General features: G+C 39.0%; 1 protein-coding gene across 3 annotated transcripts in view; it reads left to right on the forward strand.

Annotated features, from left to right (window-relative positions):
* LOC101847187 (prominin-1) overlaps positions 1–20,015 on the forward strand; it is a gene marked incomplete at its 5' end in the record, with an annotated part of 88,074 nt that overhangs the window by 59,003 nt on the left and 9,056 nt on the right. For 2 of the 3 annotated variants that reach the window (XM_035969673.1, XM_013082324.2), the window contains 6 exon segments: positions 1,183–1,263; positions 2,251–2,319; positions 4,075–4,164; positions 5,940–6,061; positions 6,653–6,703; positions 13,697–13,860. In XM_035969673.1, coding sequence (XP_035825566.1) covers positions 1,183–1,263; positions 2,251–2,319; positions 4,075–4,164; positions 5,940–6,061; positions 6,653–6,703; positions 13,697–13,860 — 577 coding nt within the window. 3 annotated transcript variants of the gene reach the window in all.

Genomic DNA, 20,015 nt, shown 5'->3' on the forward strand with positions numbered 1-20,015 from the left:
GAAGTGGGAATTCTGTTAGGAGGGAATTTGGGATTGGTTGGTTGGGGGAGGGGGGGCATCTGTAACAAGAAAACCCCTAAAAAGTCAAAGCCTTGGACGATCTATTTAGCTTGTGTCAGCCCGATTGATCGTTGGCAAACAGAGGCAGAGGGTTCTAGGCAGCGGAGAGTGGGGACCGGTCGGAAGGAACAGATGGTGCGGGTTCTTCTCTTTCCATCGATCGATTGAGGAACGTGCCCAATCGGTCTTAAGAGAGAGAGAGAGAGAGGTCTGTAGAAGTAACAGATCAAAGATAAAGTAAGCAGTGATGTGGGGGAGGGGGGGCGCATTGGGGAAAGGGGTGCTCAATCTGATATGGCGTAGGTTGGGATAGGGGTGTTCTGTTGGGGGGTAGGGTGCATAAGTGCACAAATTAGGACAACGTGGAACTAGGTGGAAGTCAGTTTGGCTCGATAGGAATGTGTTCAGGATAGGGCCGACTTTTCTGAGACAGAGACAAAGAAACCTAGACACTGAAATACAGACAGACATGCACACACACACACACACACACACACACACACACACACACTCACACACACACACACATTTGTAGGTAGGAGATAGTGAAGGATAGATAGAATACAGCATTGAATGTCCTGTTTTCCTTTATCCTTTATTTGTAAAATGCATGGAGCATGCTTTTGACTGTGGATTTGCACTTTATAACTGCATATTCTCCTCCTACTCCTCCTCCTTCTCCTCCTCCTCGTCCTCCTCGTCCTCCTCCTCGTCCTCCTCCTCGTCCTCCTCTTCTTCTTCATGAGTGGACCTTTCAGAGTACTCTTGTATCAGGATTAGACATTTGGAGCACAATGAGGGAAGCACATGCTAAGTACTGTTTCTTCAGAAATCGGGAATCAATATTTTATGAATCGTAGAATAATATGCGAGGCATCATGGTGAAATCAGGCACTCGTCAAAACAGTGAAATTGGAAAAACCAAAAGTTTCCTGCCTGTTTGAAATTCTTTCTCTAATTTTTGTGCATATCACCCCTCTGATGCTTTAATTGAAAGTCGTTTTGTATATTTTGTCTTTCACCTTTGACAGCAAGACTTTTGTATCGTTTGCATATTTTTGTAAAATGTTGAGTGCTCATAATCTGCATGTTTTTGGTTTTTTTCTGGGGTCCCCTTTTCAGAGCTCCGTGTTGAAGCTGATCACAGACTTAGAGGGTGCACAAACAGACTTTAATTCGAACAAAGATGATTTGATCAAGAATGTAAGTATGCAATTTTGCCTTTGTTGTGTTGTTGGAGTACTTGAAAGACGGAGTTGCGGCTTTGAAAATTTTTTTTGTGAGTTTTTTTTGGGTGGTTTTTTTTTATTGTGAAAGGGCTTAGTATGGATCCAATTAAGCTTGCTGTTGAGTAGGAATTTATGCTGTACAAATGCTGCTTATGATTACTTGCAGAAACGTGTGTGATATCTAAATATAATGTGTTGCAACAAGTGTACTTATGTGTTGACATCGTGATAGGGTTGTTTTTAAAAAAAAAAAGAATTTATTAGTTTCTAAATTTTAAGTTGCACGGTGTCTTTTTGATATTATGTGAATATACTTGCTGTCTAACTGCGGCTGGTCGGAGCATGCCACTTTTACGTCCTTCCTATTTACTTTCCTTCTGCTGTTTTTGTCTGTCTGTCTGTCTCTGTCTGTCTGTCTGTCTGTCTGTCTGTCTGTCTGTCTGTCTGTCTGTCTGTCTTTTTCCCAACACTAAATGACCATTATTGTGTGGATGTGCTTCTGTTTACTCAAACGAACAAACAAGTTGACCAACTATTTAGGCAGTTTGAGTTAGTATCACGTAATATTTCGTTACCTCAAAATTACAAAGTTTTATCTGACATTTTTGGCTGTTTTGAGTTACTAAGACCAAGAGGTCAGAAACCAAATGTACTATGTGCTCTATCGAAATCGTAAGATTATTTAGAGTCGTTATCAAGATATTCAAAGAATTGCTTTTGGAAAAGAGGGATTGGTTTAAAAAAAAATTAAAGAATGGATGTGTACTCCGCTATTGTATACCAGATTGTTGCGTGAGTAAGAGAGGTTAACTCCTAGTCGGATGAGTTTTATTCTTGCTGTCTGATACGGATATCTGATAAAGAAGATAAACGGATCATTTTGTCGGTCTGTGTTTCATTCCGGCAGCTTGGATTCACACTGATCAAACTCACATCTGTGTCCATGTGTTTGTATTTACAGGAAATAACAAAGCTGGCTGACAGTATCATCGCTACGACCAACTCAAGTGTGAAGAGAGTTAAAGAGCAGGTATTATGATGTTTTTGTCGCGGTTGTTCTGTTTTGATGATCCCTCACCGACAAGCATACTTACTTCTGGTATACAGATGCATGACGCGTTCACAAATCTGTAACAACGTCAAGATGGTTGACTTATAAAAGTGTCGGGATAGGGTCAAGGCAGCAGGACTTCGGTGGTGATGACAGTATGATCTTTTTCACTGAGTCCTGTGAAACAGGTTTAAAATTATGAAAACATTTTTGCTTGTTATGAAAAATTCCACAGGGGTGCAAATTTTCGAATATTGCAACCCCCTTAACAGAAAAAGACCCCCCACCAATTAAAAATGAAAACAAAGAAAAGGCTGACAAAGATAAATACATTTTCTGAATTATTAATCTTGTGCCCGTAATATTATCCGTTTCAATGAAAGGCGGTGTGTATATAAAACCGAGTTACTGTTTGACTCTCCTCTACGTCGGTGGCCTAGTGGTTAGGCTCTCGGACTCGCAACCGTAAGGTCATGGGTTCGAATCCCGTCAGGGGCCCGACGTTGTGTCATTGGGAAAGGCATTTTACACAAATTTTCCTCTCTTCACCCAGGTGGGAATGGGTACCGGGCTATAGACAGCGAAAGATCTTGTCAGTTTGTTAGTGTTTGAGCGCTTCATCAGCTGCTTGCAGGGTATGCTTCCCGGGAAGCTGAGAATGTTTCGGAGTGTTCTATGGTCTGCTGGGGTACTAATGTAGTGTAAAGCGTATAGACAGCGAAAGATCTTGTCAGTTTGTTAGTGTTTGAGCGCTTCCTCAGCTGCTTGCACTGCATGCTTCCCGGGAAGCTGAGAATTTTTCATAGTGTTCTATGGTCTGCGTAATAATATGTGAGGCAGCGTGGTGGAATCAGGCTCTCGTCAAAATAATCAAAGTGAAGAAACTTGCATTTTTCCGCAGGTTTGTGAATTTTTATCAAAATGTAGTTTTTTTGGCTCAACACCTTTCATGCTCGTTAAAGAACTCATGTCTGTGTGGATTTTTCTGAAAAACGTTGATTAAAGACACAATAGATGTAAATTTTCAGTTACCACGGACTCCTAAGCTAAGGAAATAACTTATCTTTGGCGGCCATTTTCTCACTAATTTTACCTCTGAAAACAGGTGACCCCCACCTCCTTCATTCACAAATATCTCGACTTGTATTAAAGATAAATGGATATTTTTTAAAACCAAATAAAGACAAATGAACATGCTTTAAGATGATACCAATAATTCTATGTGCCTAAAAATTGACGAGAGCCTGATTCCACCACGCTGCCTCACAAATACATTTTGTGAATTATTAATCTTGTGCCCGTAATATTATCCATTTCAATGAAAGGTGGTGTGTATATAAAACCGAGTTACTGTTTGACTCTCCTCTACGTCGGTGGCCTAGTGGTTAGGCTCTCGGACTCGCAACCGTAAGGTCATGGGTTCGAATCCCGTCAGGGGCCCGACGTTGTGTCATTGGGAAAGGCAGTTTACACAAATTTTCCTCACTTCACCCAGGTGGGAATGGGTACCGGGCTATAGACAGCGAAAGATCTTGTCAGTTTGTTAGTGTTTGAGCGCTTCATCAGCTGCTTGCAGGGTATGCTTCCCGGGAAGCTGAGAATGTTTCGGAGTGTTCTATGGTCTGCTGGGGTACTAATGTAGTGTAAAGCGCATAGAACCTGCTGTTTAGCGGGGATATGCACTATACAAATGCTATTCATTATTATTATTATTATTACTCTCTGTGTGCTCAGGTGCGTACTAATTTGGTCAAATGCGAGCCCCTGGTAGCAGCTGTCTACACCCTGACTGATTCGGCTTGTGTTCTGGGACTTGATCCTGTGGTGAGTGACAGTTGTGTTACATATACTATAGTGGGTGGGTGGTTGGCACGAGCTCCCTTGTGGTGTGCTCCTTCTTTCCTATCAACCATCTGTCGTCCTTATCTCCCCTCCTGGCGGGTGGTTGGAGGGTGCTCTGGTGTTGTTTTGCTCCTTCTTTCCTATCAAACATCTGTTGTCCTTATTTTCCCTTATTCTTTTTTTTTTTTTTGTGTTTGTTACTCTCTTGTAACACCTTATCTTCGGCCCTGATATGACATTTTTTATGTTGCAAATGCTGTAAAACTCTAACAGAAACGTTTGATATTTTTGTATGTTCCATCTGTGTAGGGCACACCTGTTAGTTCAGTTATTATCATGCCGGAATGCGGAGTGGATGGCCCTGGTTCTGGTCCTGAACAGGACATTTGTAACTTGGGTGTTTGTGGGGAGACCAGCTATACCTATTTTGAGCCCAGTGTGTTATGATTACGAGAACAATAGACGGCACAGGCGATTTATTTATGTATTTACCTCTTTAAAAAACTAAAAAGCAAGAAATAATAATTATGGGAAGAATTTTTTGTAAGTTGGGAGGATGAGAAGAAGAAGAAAAAAAAAAAAAGCTGGGACTGGGATGATGATGATGATGTTTGTGGGGAGCTTTTAATACTGTCCACGCATTTGGCTCAGTCGTATCGGAAATGGATGTTAAATTCTCAAAACTAGGTACTGAGCAGATAGAACGTTGTAATTCTGAGGCAGGGAAATGTTTTCTTCATCTCTGGCACTTGGAGAAGAAGGAGTGGATTACTTCTTTGATTTTGATTTTTAACTCGCCCGGTTCGGGGAGTTTTTCCCGGAATTTTACCCAGAAGCAGGCCATTTTGGCGCTTATGTAAGGGCCCTCTAGTAACCATAAATATAATCCAGTTGCTTTGAAATATGGCACAAATAGCAACCTCAGATGGTTCTTTAGACATACCAATTTTGAAGTATGTAGTTTTAGAAGTTTGCTTTGGGATGTTGTACAAATTTGTCATTTTTAGGGGCTTGTAATTTTTTTTCACGGATGAATGAGCAAGTGCAAGCCTACATTGATATTCAAATATGCTTGTTAGTGTCTAGATCTATATATTGTATGTCATGTACAATGAAGACTGTTGAATACTTTCAAGAATTTAAAAAAAATGTATATGTGAGAAAGGCAAAGAGAATCCATTGCGAGACATGCTCAGCTGATCAATGTGAACAAAAGTGCTGAAAGTGCCTCAATTGAAAACCGTAATATCTCCATGTGTAATGACAGTTGAAACAAAATTCCAGCTCCCTCAAGGCAGAATTGGCCGGGGAAATAATAAATTGACCGTATATAAAACTTGAGGCGAAACGAAATAACTAGTAGTATACAGAACAAAACTATAGAACCGAATTTTCTCGGTCTCAGGATTGAGTGAGTTAATGCTTTGCTATATACAGTACTGGTTGTAGGTTGTTGGAGGGCGCCACTGGTAGGTCATACTTCTTTTCTAACCCTTTGTTGCGCTCATATGACCTTATGCAGTTGTGAGCGCCGTAAAACCCTCTACTATAACCCTCTGTTGTTTCTGTCTGTTTTTCTTCCCTGCTCTATATGACAGTTCTAGTGTCGATATGCTTCTCTTTACTCAATATCGAAAGTTAAAACCCAAAAAAGCTGTTGTTTAAAAAAAAATTGATGACAAAGTCGAATATTGACAATAAGTAAATCAAAGAAAGTTTTGTGTCTCAGCAAAATGAAATCGTTGTCTTGTTTTCAGAATGGCTTGTGGTTCAGCTTTGGATGGTGCCTGTTTTTCTTTATCCCTTGTCTAATCTTTGCCGTGCTCTTGGCTAGCCAGTACAGACGTGAGCAGGAGTATGAGAAGGATTTTGACGACCCGTAAGTAAATTGATTCATCTGTCATGTACGTTCTGAATAAGGCCCGATTCTTTTGTCGTTTCATTAAGCTGTGTTATTTCTCTTATCAGTTTTGTTTTCATGAGACTTAGTTTTTTGCGTAAAAAATGGTCATGTCAGGAGAAATTGGATAACTAAATCAGAGCCCTATTTGTGTGAGAAGTTTAATGTTTAGTTCTAATGAATAATTGAACCCCATCAATATAGATACACCACTGATGTCGAGAGGGTTTTTTATTTTTTGCCAAACTGATTTAATATAAACATGTGATTCGAAAAACATGGATTTTGCTTCTTGTTTGGAATATTATTGGAAATTTTTATAAAGAAATTTTATATTATTGAGTCTCTTTCAGAAGTTTGAATTTTCTAACTGGACTATCTTAAGAAATTTAAACTGTTGTTTACCAAAATCTTTGCTGTGATTTGCTTGTACTGTGTGTGGGAGGGATTAAAACGACAAGTTGATAAATCTGAACACTTGAAATAAGATAAACGAAAGTATGACAGGGAATAATTGATTTGTACATCTTGAGTGTTCATGACATGATTTCTTCTTTTCTCTATGGACAGAAACTACCCAATGTATGGAGGACATTCCAGCGATACCTACCCCTTGACCAGGTGAGAATATGTGTTTTTTAAGCTTCTTTGAAAGGTTTTCTGTTGAAAAATCTTGAAGTTTTATTTTTTTATTTTTTATTTTTTACTTCTTTACCGTTGTAAACTTCAATTTACTTGAAACAAGTTGTGAATAATACTGGTGATAGCTAGTCAGTGACTAACCGAGAATAAGTGTTAACTTTAACTTTGCATACTAGTCTTTTGGCCAGCTTTTATGCCTTGAAAATTGACACTGTAGAAAAAGCTTATCATGTGATTAATTACTGGTTGTACTAATTAGTTGAGCAGAATATTGTCTTAAACTTGTTACTGTTGAAGTGTGCTTTTGGAGTGTAATTGCGGAATGAACATTTGTACTGATTACCAGATGTACAGAGCGCAAAGTGGCTGAGTTTGAGTCTCCAAAATATTGTTTTCTTGAGATTTAGTCAAAGAGCAAAGTGTTTACTTCATGAATTCTCAGACCTAGGCATGAAAAAAAAACCCCTGTGAAAGTAGATCTCAAATTTTGTGGACAATATGTCTTGGGATTATCATCAGAATTTGTAGCTGGCCCCTTAAATTCACTGCTAGAGCAAAGATTGCCATCATTGTTTAATAGCTTTCCTGTTTCTTGTATGAGTTCATAGCAAGGGAATGCATATAATTGCAGTTTCTCGCTTGGGCGGAGAGTGCATTTGTTTGCCGGCAGAAAAAACTGTAAGGCCAAGTGCTGATATATAGACACACAAGACAGGCCAGGCTGGAGAAGTTTTGAATAACTGAAATACAGAGACAGAAGTGATTGGTTATGTCTCCAAGCTTTGGCCTTTTGTTTGATACACCATTGTTACGTGTATTTCAACTGAATGCCAGCATGCAGTTTTCCAGTTCTGTGCCTTGTAGTCTGAAATGAGTGAAACTTGCTGTATGGCCTGCGGATAACAAGCACACCTTGGAATGCCCAAACTAATTGCACTGGGTCAGTAATGGAGAGGAATATCAACTTCCCTTAAAAGTATAATTTAGACTAAGGTTCGAAACCTTAAACGTGTATTCTTGAACTTGAGTTGTGTGAGAAGTTCTCGCGTCTTTCGACCAGTGTAGCTTGGTTGTGTCTGAGATGAAGGTTAATTCAGTGTATCTCACCCTGTCTACTGGCTTGTTGAGACCTATTGTTTTGCTAAAGTGTCATGATGATTTTATGTCAAGGCAAATGCTTAGATGGTTTGAATAATGTTCTTTTCTGGGACTTTTTATTCTAATTCTTGTGCAAAGTTGAAAGAAAAGGAGCCAAATTGAAGGTTCCTTTTTATTTATAAAAGTTGGTTCACATTTTCTTAAAATCAGAGGGTTACTTTTTTTAACGGGATGATTTTTTGGTTCTCATTTTTGGACTGGTTTATTTTGATTCTAACCAAAAAGAAAAAATATTAACAACTAACTGCTCTGATATTTTTCAAGTATTCTTCAAGGTGGTCATTCTGCTGCAGCATTTCTCCACTCTCATGTCAATTTTATTCTTGCGGTTCCTTTCATGTATAGCTGGATTTAACTGTTCTGTCTGATGGGTGTGTATGTATGTGTCTGTGGATGTGCACTCAAATGTGTGTTCTTGTGTGATCACAGTTTGGAGAAGAACCTGTGTTTTCTGTACATTTCTGATGTGGTCACAGCTATTTTGTTGAGACAGGAAGAATGGAAAATCTATCAAAGAGAACTATTGTCAATGTTGGTTCCCAACTAAACAGCGTCACGCCTTTCAGACATGGTTGAAGAGAGATAAATCCATAAACCAAACAAGCATTAAAAAGGAAGCTAACTAAAATGCAATAGAATGAGAAAAAAAGAGACTCACTGTTAGAAATCACGTAAAATCAAACACGATCATTCTCATTGCTGATTTGTACTGGTTGCCAATTGTGAATAGCACGAAGTGGTTGAATAAAAGTATTTGAGATATTGTTTTTGTAATTTTTTAAGCACAGAAGATCTCTGTCTGCTTCATGTGTTTTCGGACCCAGGAGCTAACGAGACTCGTTTCATCGTTTCAGTAGATCTCAGATTTCATGGAAATAATATACCCACAGTATCCATAGCTGTCCCACTGAAGTAGGCACAATGAGTGTGTAGGTTGCATACACGGACTCGTCTGAATACATCAAGGGGATGCCTGTACTTGTGGCATTAAGGATTATTATTGCGTTTACTTTTCTCTTGCTGAAAGGATAGTGTTTTGGGCTTTGAAAAAGTTTTTATCAAGGAAATCTTATGGATGAGAAAGAACACCTTATGCTATAGAGACTTGTGTCATGCTAGTCATCCTTTCTTATCAGAAGTATAGCGATGAATTGAACAGTGTTAAAAAGTCGTAAAAGTCAACTAGGTTAAGCAGTTGTGGAAGTGTATTTCTTTTAGTTAAATAGAAGTATCCCCCTGCTTTAAGCAGATAGAGCAGATAAATGATAAAGGCTCGTGGAATAATGATGTGGAAAAACTGCTGGATATGGATTGTGTCTCGAGTTTTTTATCAGGGAAAAGTTGGAGACTGGAAAGAAGAAAAATCATCATAGCAAACTAAAGTAGTTTGTGTTTTCACATGTATGGGAATCCAATGCAAAACTTTGGTTAGTGCCAGGATTCAAGAGTGTATTGTAGGTAGAACAAATCCCAAACAACTCCTCCCCCCCCCCCCACATTAAATAACATGACCTGAATTGAATTGTCTTTGTTGTTGTTGTTCAGAGATTCCAAGGAGACAGGGCATACGAATTATACTGCTGAAAAAGACGAAACGTTCTAGGTCATTACAGGAAAAGTGGACACTGTGAGCACTAATGGGAGATCGGTTCCGCTTTATTTGAGTTTTTTTTTTCTGTCTTAAGTTTATCCCCCACTCCTCTGCATTTAATCCTTTTATGTTGTGCGGCATCCCCCCCCCCCTCCCTCACGCCTTTCTCCCCTGATAATGTTATTCCCCAACCTTTTCAGTTCACATTGTTATTTCTGTCTTACCGTTCTGTCTCTGGTCTCACACATTTGTGAAGATTCTGGAGGTCAATATTATCTCTGCTGATAGTTGTGTGTACATAGGGAATGCAATATTTTGTAAGCTTTATTAATAAAAAAGTTACGCTGATATGATAACATCTTATGAACTTATCATTTGTACTTTGTTCTGGCAGTAGTGAATACCTCTCACAATTTCAATATCCGTGTAGTCTTATGTTATGCCACTAAGCAGATGTTTGTAGCTTCATTTGAGCTCATGCCAGTTTTCAAGAGCAGCTGATATATCATCTTTGCTTCAGATGGGTTATATGTTGTTGAATTTAGCAAGGATTTTCTGTGACTCCCTTTTCATCCTGCAAATGCATTCCCAAGTTTTTCATTTGACTGTCAGCTGCCGCTGGTGCTTCTTTGCTTCTTTCAAAGTCCATCTCATAATAGACACAATACTTTTACAGACACAAATACAGACCCTTACTCCTTCACATATTCTCAGGCACACACAGATGCATGCGAACACACACACACACACACCCACACCCACACACACACACCCACCCACACACACACACACACACACACGCACACACACACACACACACACACACACACACACACACACACACACACACACAATCCCACACACACACACAATCCCACACACACACACAATCCCACGCACACTCGAGACACACTCACAATCCCACACACACCCGAGGCACGTTCTTGGACCGTCCCGAAATAGTTTCATCGTTTCTCTTATGCTGTGCTAAGCGATGCTTTGAGTTAAGTGCGGGGCCTGCATATTATTTTCTTCCTGCTTTATTTCATCATCGGCATTTACGAATGTTGCCTGGCAAGGTAATGGTGTGTGGTCTATTGGAATGGCACCAGCTTCTAGTCCTGCCGTGCAACTTAAGCCGTTCTTCTGTTACTTTCTAAATCATAAAACTCTTCTATGATGGATCATGAATGCCTTTTGTTATAAAACTCTTCTGTGAGGGATCAGGAATGCCTTTAATCATAAAACTCTTCTGTGATAAATACCTTTTATCATGTGTTGTTCGAGAGACTTTTTGCTCTTAGAGTTGTCCAGTGCAGTTCAGTATTATGCAGGAGATAATATCAGATTTTCACCATGCCTGGATCTTCTTCTACAATTTTGTCTTAAGCCAATCATCTGCATTGAAGGAACTATTCCTGTGATTCTTGTATGGGAGTTTATAGGTGGCATTGGTATTCTAGTGATTAGGCAACTGGACCTTCAATAGTGAGATTGCGGGTTTTAGGGATTTGAGCCTCAGCTTGGTCTGACGTTTAGTCCGTGGGAAAGGCCCTTAACATGAATTTCCTATTTGGCTAGGTTGTTTTGGAGATGGACAATAAATTCGGAGGTCCATCTTTTTAAATAACCTAATAGCATTGATAGAGATGTTAAACCAATACCATTTCCCCATGATATCAACATGGTGTAGGGTTTAGTTTTAAATGTTTACTCTGGTAACTGATGCTGGATGAGGGAGAGGGAGAGGTGGAGAAGTTGAGAGAGAGAGAGAGAGAGAGATATATGGGGGAGAGAGAAAGAGAGATAAATAGATATAGATAAGAGAGAAGTGTAGTGAGAGAAAGAGGAGGGGAGGAAGGAAGAGAGCGAATTAAAAAGGGAGGAAGAGAGAGAGAGAGAGAGAGAGAGAGAGAGAGAGAGAGAGAGAGAGAGAGAGAGAGTTCTGTTATGTTGACATCCCATGACTCGAAACCATTTACAGTTTTCTTTTACTTCTGTCCCTGTGAACTGGAGTAGCATGCTGTGTTTGAAAGATGTTTTTCTACCGCCTTTTCACTCACGATGGGAAGTTATTGCTTGGGGACGACCCACTTGGCTCCAGGCTGTGTCCTGTACAAATTTGTACATCTTGTGATCACTACTTTTGTTTTAGTAGAGGTTTTACGGCACTCGCAACTGCATAAGGTCATATGGGCGCCAGTGATCACTGCAGGTTACGCACCACTATTATTGTTTTTACAGTATTTCTTTTGGTACATTACCCGGCAATTGCTGAGCGTCAGGTTCATTTATGACTGTATGATCAAACACTGTTTTCGGGAGTCTCTCTGCATGATATATCTCGTACCCTGGCCTTCAAACTGCAAGGTTTTTGAAAAAGATCTTTTCCTGATCATTTTCTTCTGGAGTCTTCCTTTGCTTCTGGTTTCCTGTCCAGGACATTGTGTTGGTCATATATCTTGGTAATTTCCATGAAGTGTTGTCATTTCAATTTTTATTTCCTTCAGCATACCTCTTCTCCATCACACGCAGAACACGTGAGTTCGATTTCCTTGTGGGGTGAATTTTTGTTGAGTACCTCCCGTCTTTCTGCCGGGGTGTTGTATCCCTTTCAGCCTGGTTTGGCCCTGATAGGCAGAGTGGAAGCCGCCCTCCCCTTCAATGATCTAAATAGTGTTGATTGGTTGGGTGTAAAGCACCTACAATTATTAATTACAACTTTTTAGCCTCTTCTGTCATGGGAGCCTGATTGGTTTACTGACAAAAAGTGTGATTTGATGAGGGCCTTCTTCAAGTGTTTAATCAATCTAGCATTCTTTTGATTCAAGTGTTTGTTAGATTGCCTGGCCAGTTCTCTTTTTTTTTCTCTACCTGAGATTCATTTTTTAAAAGTGGTTAAGACGTGGTTCCTTTTGGCGCCTCAAAAGGTGTCGCTAAAAAAAAAAAAAGAGGTTCCATTGTAATAGTAGTCATGATATTGTACTCACAGTCAAAGAGAATGGATGTAAAACACCTGCAATATAAAGAGAAGAGAATGGTTTTGATTCCTGTGTAATAGTAGTCATGATATTCTCAAAGTCCAAGAGAATGGACGTAAAACATCTACATTAACAAAAGAATGGTTCTCATTCCAATGTAATAGTAGTCATGATATTCTCAAAGTCCAAGAGAATGGACATAAAACATCTACATTAACAAAAGAATGGTTCTCATTCCAATGTAATAGTTGTCATGATATTCTCAAAGTCCAAGAGAATGGACATAAAACATCTACATTAACAAAAGAATGGTTCTCATTCCAATGTAATAGTTGTCATGATATTCTCAAAGTCCAAGAGAATGGACATAAAACATCTACATTAACAAAAGAATGGTTCTCATTCCAATGTAATAGTTGTCATGATATTCTGACAGTCAAAGAGAATTGATGAAAATCATCAACATTAAAAAGAAAAGAAAAAAAAGAATGGTTTTCATTGGCTGCTTCTGTAGTTTTCTTTTAGGTCTTGAAGTTTGACAACATTCTCAAAAAGGGGATGAAAGAATTGACATAGTTCATTTCATTCTTGTAAGTGTGGAAGCAGCCACTTTGGAATGCTTTAAGTGTGGACTTCTGTGATGCAGTTGATCAACCTACTCTGCCAAATATGAGAAGTTTGGGGTCTGAATCTGAGCATGATCTAAACATGTATTGTCCTCCCCAAAATCTTCTTCATCTCAACCCAGTACCTTGATGGGGTACCAAGTGCTCTCTTTCTGAACGCCCTAAAAGTGTAGAGTAATTGATTAGGGCATCCTTACACATATGGAAAAAGGTGTCTCACTATAATTTCCCGATTCAAAGAAAAGTGTCTCTAAGACAAAGCAAACTGAAATCTTATAAAAGGGAACGAGACGATTGAGATAATTATGTCCTCTCTGAAAACGTTGTGTCAGGCATGGAAGGGAGAAAGCAAAAGTGTACAAGAGTTGTTTTGTATTGATCAAGTCCTTGAGTTCTCTTTGCATGTTGGTTTTTTTTTTGTCTTGAGAGAATGCTGTGCTGGTTTCTCACCTTTTGCTTTGTTCGAGATCTAATGATTTGTTCTCATCTATCCTTTACCTTTGTCCCTCTCCCCTTGCCCTTCCCCATTCCTCCCCGTCCCCCGTTTCCAATCACCCCCACCCTCTTCCTTTTCTGCTTCACCTTCTCCCCACTCACCCTCTTACCTTGTTGGTAGTGTGGAAGAACCCCGTAGCCGGCACAGCAGAGGTTCCTACCCCTCCTCCTCTTACCCAGCCCCGCAGCAGTCGGGCCAGACCAATTCTGCGTACAGCCCGGAGAGCAAGGGCTACGGGCCCCAGCACGCGCCCCCGCCCTATGACGAGCACCGTCACCACCCAGGTATATCGGCGTATGCGGTGGGCCCGTCTTACAATCAGAAGGGCAGTCGGCACCACCAGCACTACCCCAACCAACACCATGATCTCTCCTCGGCCTACCCAGCCCTGCATGCTAGCGGTCACGACCACAAGAACTCCTACTCGTACCCGTACTAACGCCACATGCATGCCTCACCGCCCTTTTCTTCTTGCGCATTCGTAAGTAGTGCCGATGCTTGCATGGCCTGTCCAACCTTTTCAGTTTGGATTTTTTGGTCTCTTTAAAAAATCTTTTTTCATTCTGTGTTCATGCTTACTGTTTAAGAAGTACAGTTCAGATAAATAATTGTTATTTGTGACTTAATCATTGTTTGGTTAAATCTTTGCAAAAATTGATTAAATGTTTAAACGATGTTGTGTTTTCAGCACAGAAAGTATGTTTGATGTTCTAGCAGTCATTGGGTTCATGCCCTTTAATTCTATGCCTTATTGTAGAGAGTGGAAAATATTTTCCTAACTGTTCCTAATAGCAGTTTAGGATGTTGTTTAGGTGGGAAACAAATGACCGAATGTTTGTTTATTCTATAAGTTTTTGTCGTTGTTGTGGTTGTTGTGGTTGTTGTTGTTGTTGTTGTGTCTTGTTAGTTTTCATATTTTGTTGTTCTTTTTAATTGCACAGACTTTTTTTCTTGACTGGTATTTGGGATAAATATGTAGTTGTTTAGGGTGGGCTTGGATGGGAGCGTATACAGTTCGTCTGATGCACTGCAGAACTAAATTGCTTAAAGATACCTTTGAAAGATGCAGCTATTGGGAGTCGCAGGCCAATTGTATAAAGAGATGACCAACATTTGGCAAGTATTTTTAGTGCTTCTCCCTGCAATGGGCTTTAGTCCTAGTGCCTCTGTACTTTGATATTTCGTGAACCGAGGTCCATCTTGTACTCTGTCCAGTTTCTGACTTTTGGGAGTTTTGTTGTTCTTTTAACGACTGGAAAATCAGTGTGCTTTTAAAATACTTTACAAAAAAACCCCCTGAAAAACGGACGCAGTACAAGATAGTGTGAAGTTCGTGCGCAGTTTGTTGTGTAATGTTGTTATATTCTATCCGTTCAATATTCATAAGTGATAGAATTTTACTTTATAGTTTTTGCTTTTATTTTTATCTAGGTCCATCGTTGATTGCTCATCTTTTTTGCTGGATCAACATGATATGTACAATCAGTTTAGAGTTTAGAATTGTTGCCAATCAGAAAATTATGGGGAAATGACTGCAGTCCTTATCATTTTGTGATAATTTTTTCTTCATGGGGTAATTGTCCTTGCTAAAGTCATAACTGCAATTTTCAATGATTTTTGAATGTTACTTTACGATGGGAATCTCATTTGGGTGGTCATTGTTATTGATGGACTGAAATATGTTCAGCATTTTTTTTGGCGCTCTTTATTTTCTGTGTGTCTTCTAGAATGCTGTACGCATTCTTAAAACCCGTACTTCTCTTTTGGCATTTCCTTTTGCATTTCTGTTTTTTGCAATTTTTATTTTATTCCAAGTACTGTTTTATCTATTGTCTTTCTTGTCTTTCTGCCAGTACTTAATAACCATTTATTTGTCAGTGTGCCTCTTTATACCTCTCTTTTTATTTTTCTTACCACATTTCTTTTTGTGCAATTTTTATCCTATTCAGAACACTGTGTCCGTCTACTGTCTTTTTATCTTTCTGTCAGTGCTAAATGACCATTTAGTGTCAGTGTACCTCTTCATACTTCTCTAATGACTTTTCCTTCTGCGTGTCTGTTTGTGCCGTTTTTATCTCATTCCAAGTGCTGTCTTTATCCATTGTCTTTATATCTTACTTTCAGCGTTAAATGACCTTTTTTGTGTCAGTGTATCTCCGTGAAGCTCAAATCCTCTTTTGAAATCTCTTCTTCTCTTTGTATTTGCCACTTACACATTGTATTGAACAGATCTTCTCTGGCTTGATTTTTGCGGTTGGTTGGAGGGGCACCACTGGTTGGCCTTACTTCTTTACTTTATCCTCTGTTGTTTCTGTTAGTCTGTTGTATGTCTTACTCTTTCCCACTTATTGTGTCGATGTGCTTCTCTTTACTCAGCAAACAGACAAATAAACAAACAAATAAACAAACAAACAAACAAATAAACAAACAAACTGACTTGATTGTCAGTGGTTGTCCCAAACGCTTTTTTGGATCTAGTGTGTCCTGAGGGTGTAGACAGTACAATAGTTCCTCGTTGCTGCTCCAAATGTTGAAGCCCAGTGAGATCCTATTATCGTTATTCTTCCTCCTTTCACAAGTATGATTCGTACAAGCATTATTGAAAATAATTCTTTTGAACCGGTTGGCCTTAGTTGTAGGAGTGCATACTCGCTAGCTTTCTTTGCCAGGAATTTTGTAAATGAGCACATATAGGTTGGCTAATGTTTTAAAAAAATGTGAGTTATTTGGATCTCTTCGTTCATATTTTTCCGTCATGCTTGCAGGCTTATGAAATTTTATGTATGCTTTTACATAGTATAGATCTATATGTATACAGTTGAACATGCCCAAATGGACCGCCTGTGGTTGAGGAGAAGAATGGTCATCTTTAACAGGTTTGTCCTCTTGGACTGTGTCATTACAATATTATAAGGAAAAAAACAACGAGGGAAGCAGGAAATGGTTGTTTGTACAGGTGATTATCTTGAACAGGTGGTCGTTGAAGCAGGTTTGACTGTATATGTATATGTATATTATGTGTAAGCATAAGCTTCGACTGAGAAAGCTATCGATATAATCATTTCTAGATGAATTTGGCCATTGTCTGAAAAGTACTCCATACTTGCTTGCTACTGATTTCTATGTGTTACTAAGACATATTATTTGGCTAGAAACTTTAAAGCAGACCTATATGCCTCTTAGAGCAGCTACCCCTGGCTTTTCATATTTTACGTGGTATTGTACTTTGAGAACCCAGTAGCATTTATGCTGTAGTCAAAAGCTGTCGTACTTGATGAAGACATCGGTACACTTCTTTTACGTTTCCACGAACAGTGTTTTATATTACCTAACACTAAACTTAAAATCTCTCTCACAGTTACGTGGCATCTAAATGCATTGCGCGCCATCACCCTTTAGACTGTTAAGCAGGTCTTTATGAGACTGATTTTCAAATTTCTCAACACGGTTTAAGATAGGATAAAATAGAATAATACTCTATTTTCCCTGTAGGAAATTTATAAAACATTAATATAACATGTAGAAATTTATCACAGATTTTGAAAGTTAATTAAAATATATTTGTATGATATTAATATGATGTATTGGTGTAATATATAATGTGCACAGTTAAAAAATATCGACAGTAGTCACTTAGCCAGCAGCCTTATCACAGATGGTAGGAAACTTCTCTGTAAGACTAAAAGTAAGAGCGTGAGAATCACGAACATCAAATTATCCCTCAACAAATGTTTTAAATTCTCCGTGATAAGAGAGGGAATAGTTGATCTATACGAATTCAATGCCGTTCCAGCTGTTTTTTCCTTCTTTCTTTTCTTTACTCTGGGCGTCGGAGCCCACTTATGGAATGTCATATTTGTGTTAAGGGTGAGTTTTTGTGTCATGACAGAATAGAAATAGAAGATAGTTTTGTCACAGCTGCCCAGCACAAGGAAGGAGGGGAAAAAAAAAAAAAGACTCCCTCAATGTTTCGGTTGTTATTCAAGATCTGGCTTCCCTTCGCTGTTGGTATCGAAGTGTTCTGTTTTGCTGTCTACCGTGTATTTCTGAGTTGGAAACCCTTCCAAAAATGCTTTTTCAGCGTTCTAGCTTAGTTAATCATCGCCTTAGTTCTAGATGTTGTTCGGATTGTGGATTTGATGGTAAACACTGACTTGCTTGAGGCAACTTCTGTTGTGAAGTTGAAGGACAACCCACTGTTGCTGTTTCAGCTCTTTTTTTTTTTTTTTTTTTAGTTTTTGAAAAATAATTTATACATTTCTGCTGATTAGTCATCCCGTTAACAGTCGGTGCATGACATTTATGTTGGGTGTTGGGGGGGGGGGGGGGGGGGGGAAGAGATGCCCTGTATATCATTATATCTCCTCTCTCATGTTATCCGAGAAGTTGTATATCTCGAGAATGAAGACCTATGGTTGCTCTAACTTTATCATTTGACTGTGAATGACTTTTTATTCAGTACTATTTTATTATATTATTCTTTCTCATTCAATAATTTTATGTTATCCATTGCACACATTTTTTCCTTTATATTATGAACCCCCCCCCCCACCCACCCACCACCACACACACACACACACGTTTGTGGCAGTTCACGGCTTAAGGCCATCTGCTGGTGAGATTTTCCCTATTTTCCCCACGTTTTAACGATGCACTTTTTATCCTCCATTTTGAAACCTACATCCATTTCCTTCAAAGTTTCGAGCACCAACTTCAATCAGTTATGTTTAGAAGTGGGGTTTTTAAAAAATTACAATTTTGGGTCGTGTTTTAAAAATATTTTCTTCATTTTTTTCTCATCTGGATAGCTTCATAATTTTTTACACATCCTTAGGTGAGCTGTACTGAAATAAAGTCCTTTTTGAAGATAATAATGAAAGAATAAGATTACAATGAGTGTTTTTGCTGGGAATTTAAAGATTTTTTTGCTATTTATCCTTGTACATATTTCCAGAGTCCATAATTATTTTCGTAGTCATAATACTACAAACATGGCGTTATTTGTTAATTACTTATGTTTTGTAGTTTGTACTTCGTAAAAAATGAAAGCCATCGGAAGAAAATTAAGAGAGAAGATAACTTTTGAAATTTGGTGAAATTATTCAATATGGCGGATGTTTGCTTGGTTACCATGTGATTATAATCTCTATGTATTATATTTCGTTAGAGTTCGTCACTTTGGCTGGCGAAAACTTCCAAACCACTTAACTTTCGAATTAGAAAAAAATAACGGTGGTTCAGAATCATTTAAAGGGTGCACAGTTTTATTGAGGAGTCTGAAGTCACTGTAGTTTAATTTTCAGTTTTCATTAGTTTCGTTTAGATCTAATCTTGGGAAAGTCCATCCTCTAAGACGCCATTGTGAACAACTGAGGCTTCCGTTCACAAGCTGTTCGCACTGGTTACACAATGACTTGATGATTGATGATTCTTTTAAATCAGTTCATCGAACGTGTACCCAGCTAGTAATAAATAATTACTTGAATGTATTCTTTGATGTACGACTAATTTGAATATATCATCGTTGCTATATATAGTCAAGGAATATGGATTTTAGAAATTTCACCAGCAGATGGTCTTAACATTAACCAGTGTAAAAAATATCGCGTCTCCACATTTTCACCCTGCATTGCTTCATTGCTTTTCTAAGGCGAACGTTTTAGTATTCATCTTTGATACCTGGTACAAATCAACCAATTCAGTTTTATTATTTGTGACCTGCAAATCTGTTGACACCGTCAGAACACCCACACACACATTCACGTGTAAATACAAGCACATTCTCTCTCTCTCTCTCTCTCTCTCTCTCTCTCTCTCTCTCTCTCTTTCTCTCTCTCTCTCTCCCTCTCTCTCTCCCTCCCTCTCTCTCTCCCTCCCTCTCTCCCTCCCTCCCTCCCTCCCTCCCTCTCTCTCTCTCTCTCTCTCTCTCTCTCTCTCTCTCTCTCTCTCTCTCTCTCTCTCTCTCTCTCTCTCTCTCTCTCTCTCTCTCTCTCAAGGCACACAGTAATGCCATACACCTTTGTGTCTGTCCCAACTCTCGACAGTTTCAAGACAAATGGGCTGTTGCGTCAAGCCTACCCATCTGAGAATGTGGACAGCTGAGCTGTCCTATATTTGTCCAAAATCTGTTTGTTAATCTTGTCGGGCAAAGATGGGCTAACATTGAGATTTTTTAGATCTTGAAAGTCTACTTTAATGTACATCATCCCTATAAAGTTGCTCACCAAGGTTTTGTACCCCCCAAAAAACTTTATTCATTTATGCTAAATCTGAGCTGAAGTGGTCTTTGATACTCTACAACAGGTTTTTCCCCAGTGCTCTTTTGTTTTTGGGTTTTTTTTTCCCCCATTTCATTGTGCCCATTTAAGTTTTCTTGGAACGTTTTGTATTCATATTTTTTGGAGTTGCCCAGTGCCATGTGTTCCAATGCTGTAGTACA

This window comes from Aplysia californica, unplaced genomic scaffold, assembly GCF_000002075.1.
Source record: "Aplysia californica isolate F4 #8 unplaced genomic scaffold, AplCal3.0 scaffold00169, whole genome shotgun sequence".
In the NCBI taxonomy this organism is placed as follows: domain Eukaryota; kingdom Metazoa; phylum Mollusca; class Gastropoda; order Aplysiida; family Aplysiidae; genus Aplysia; species Aplysia californica.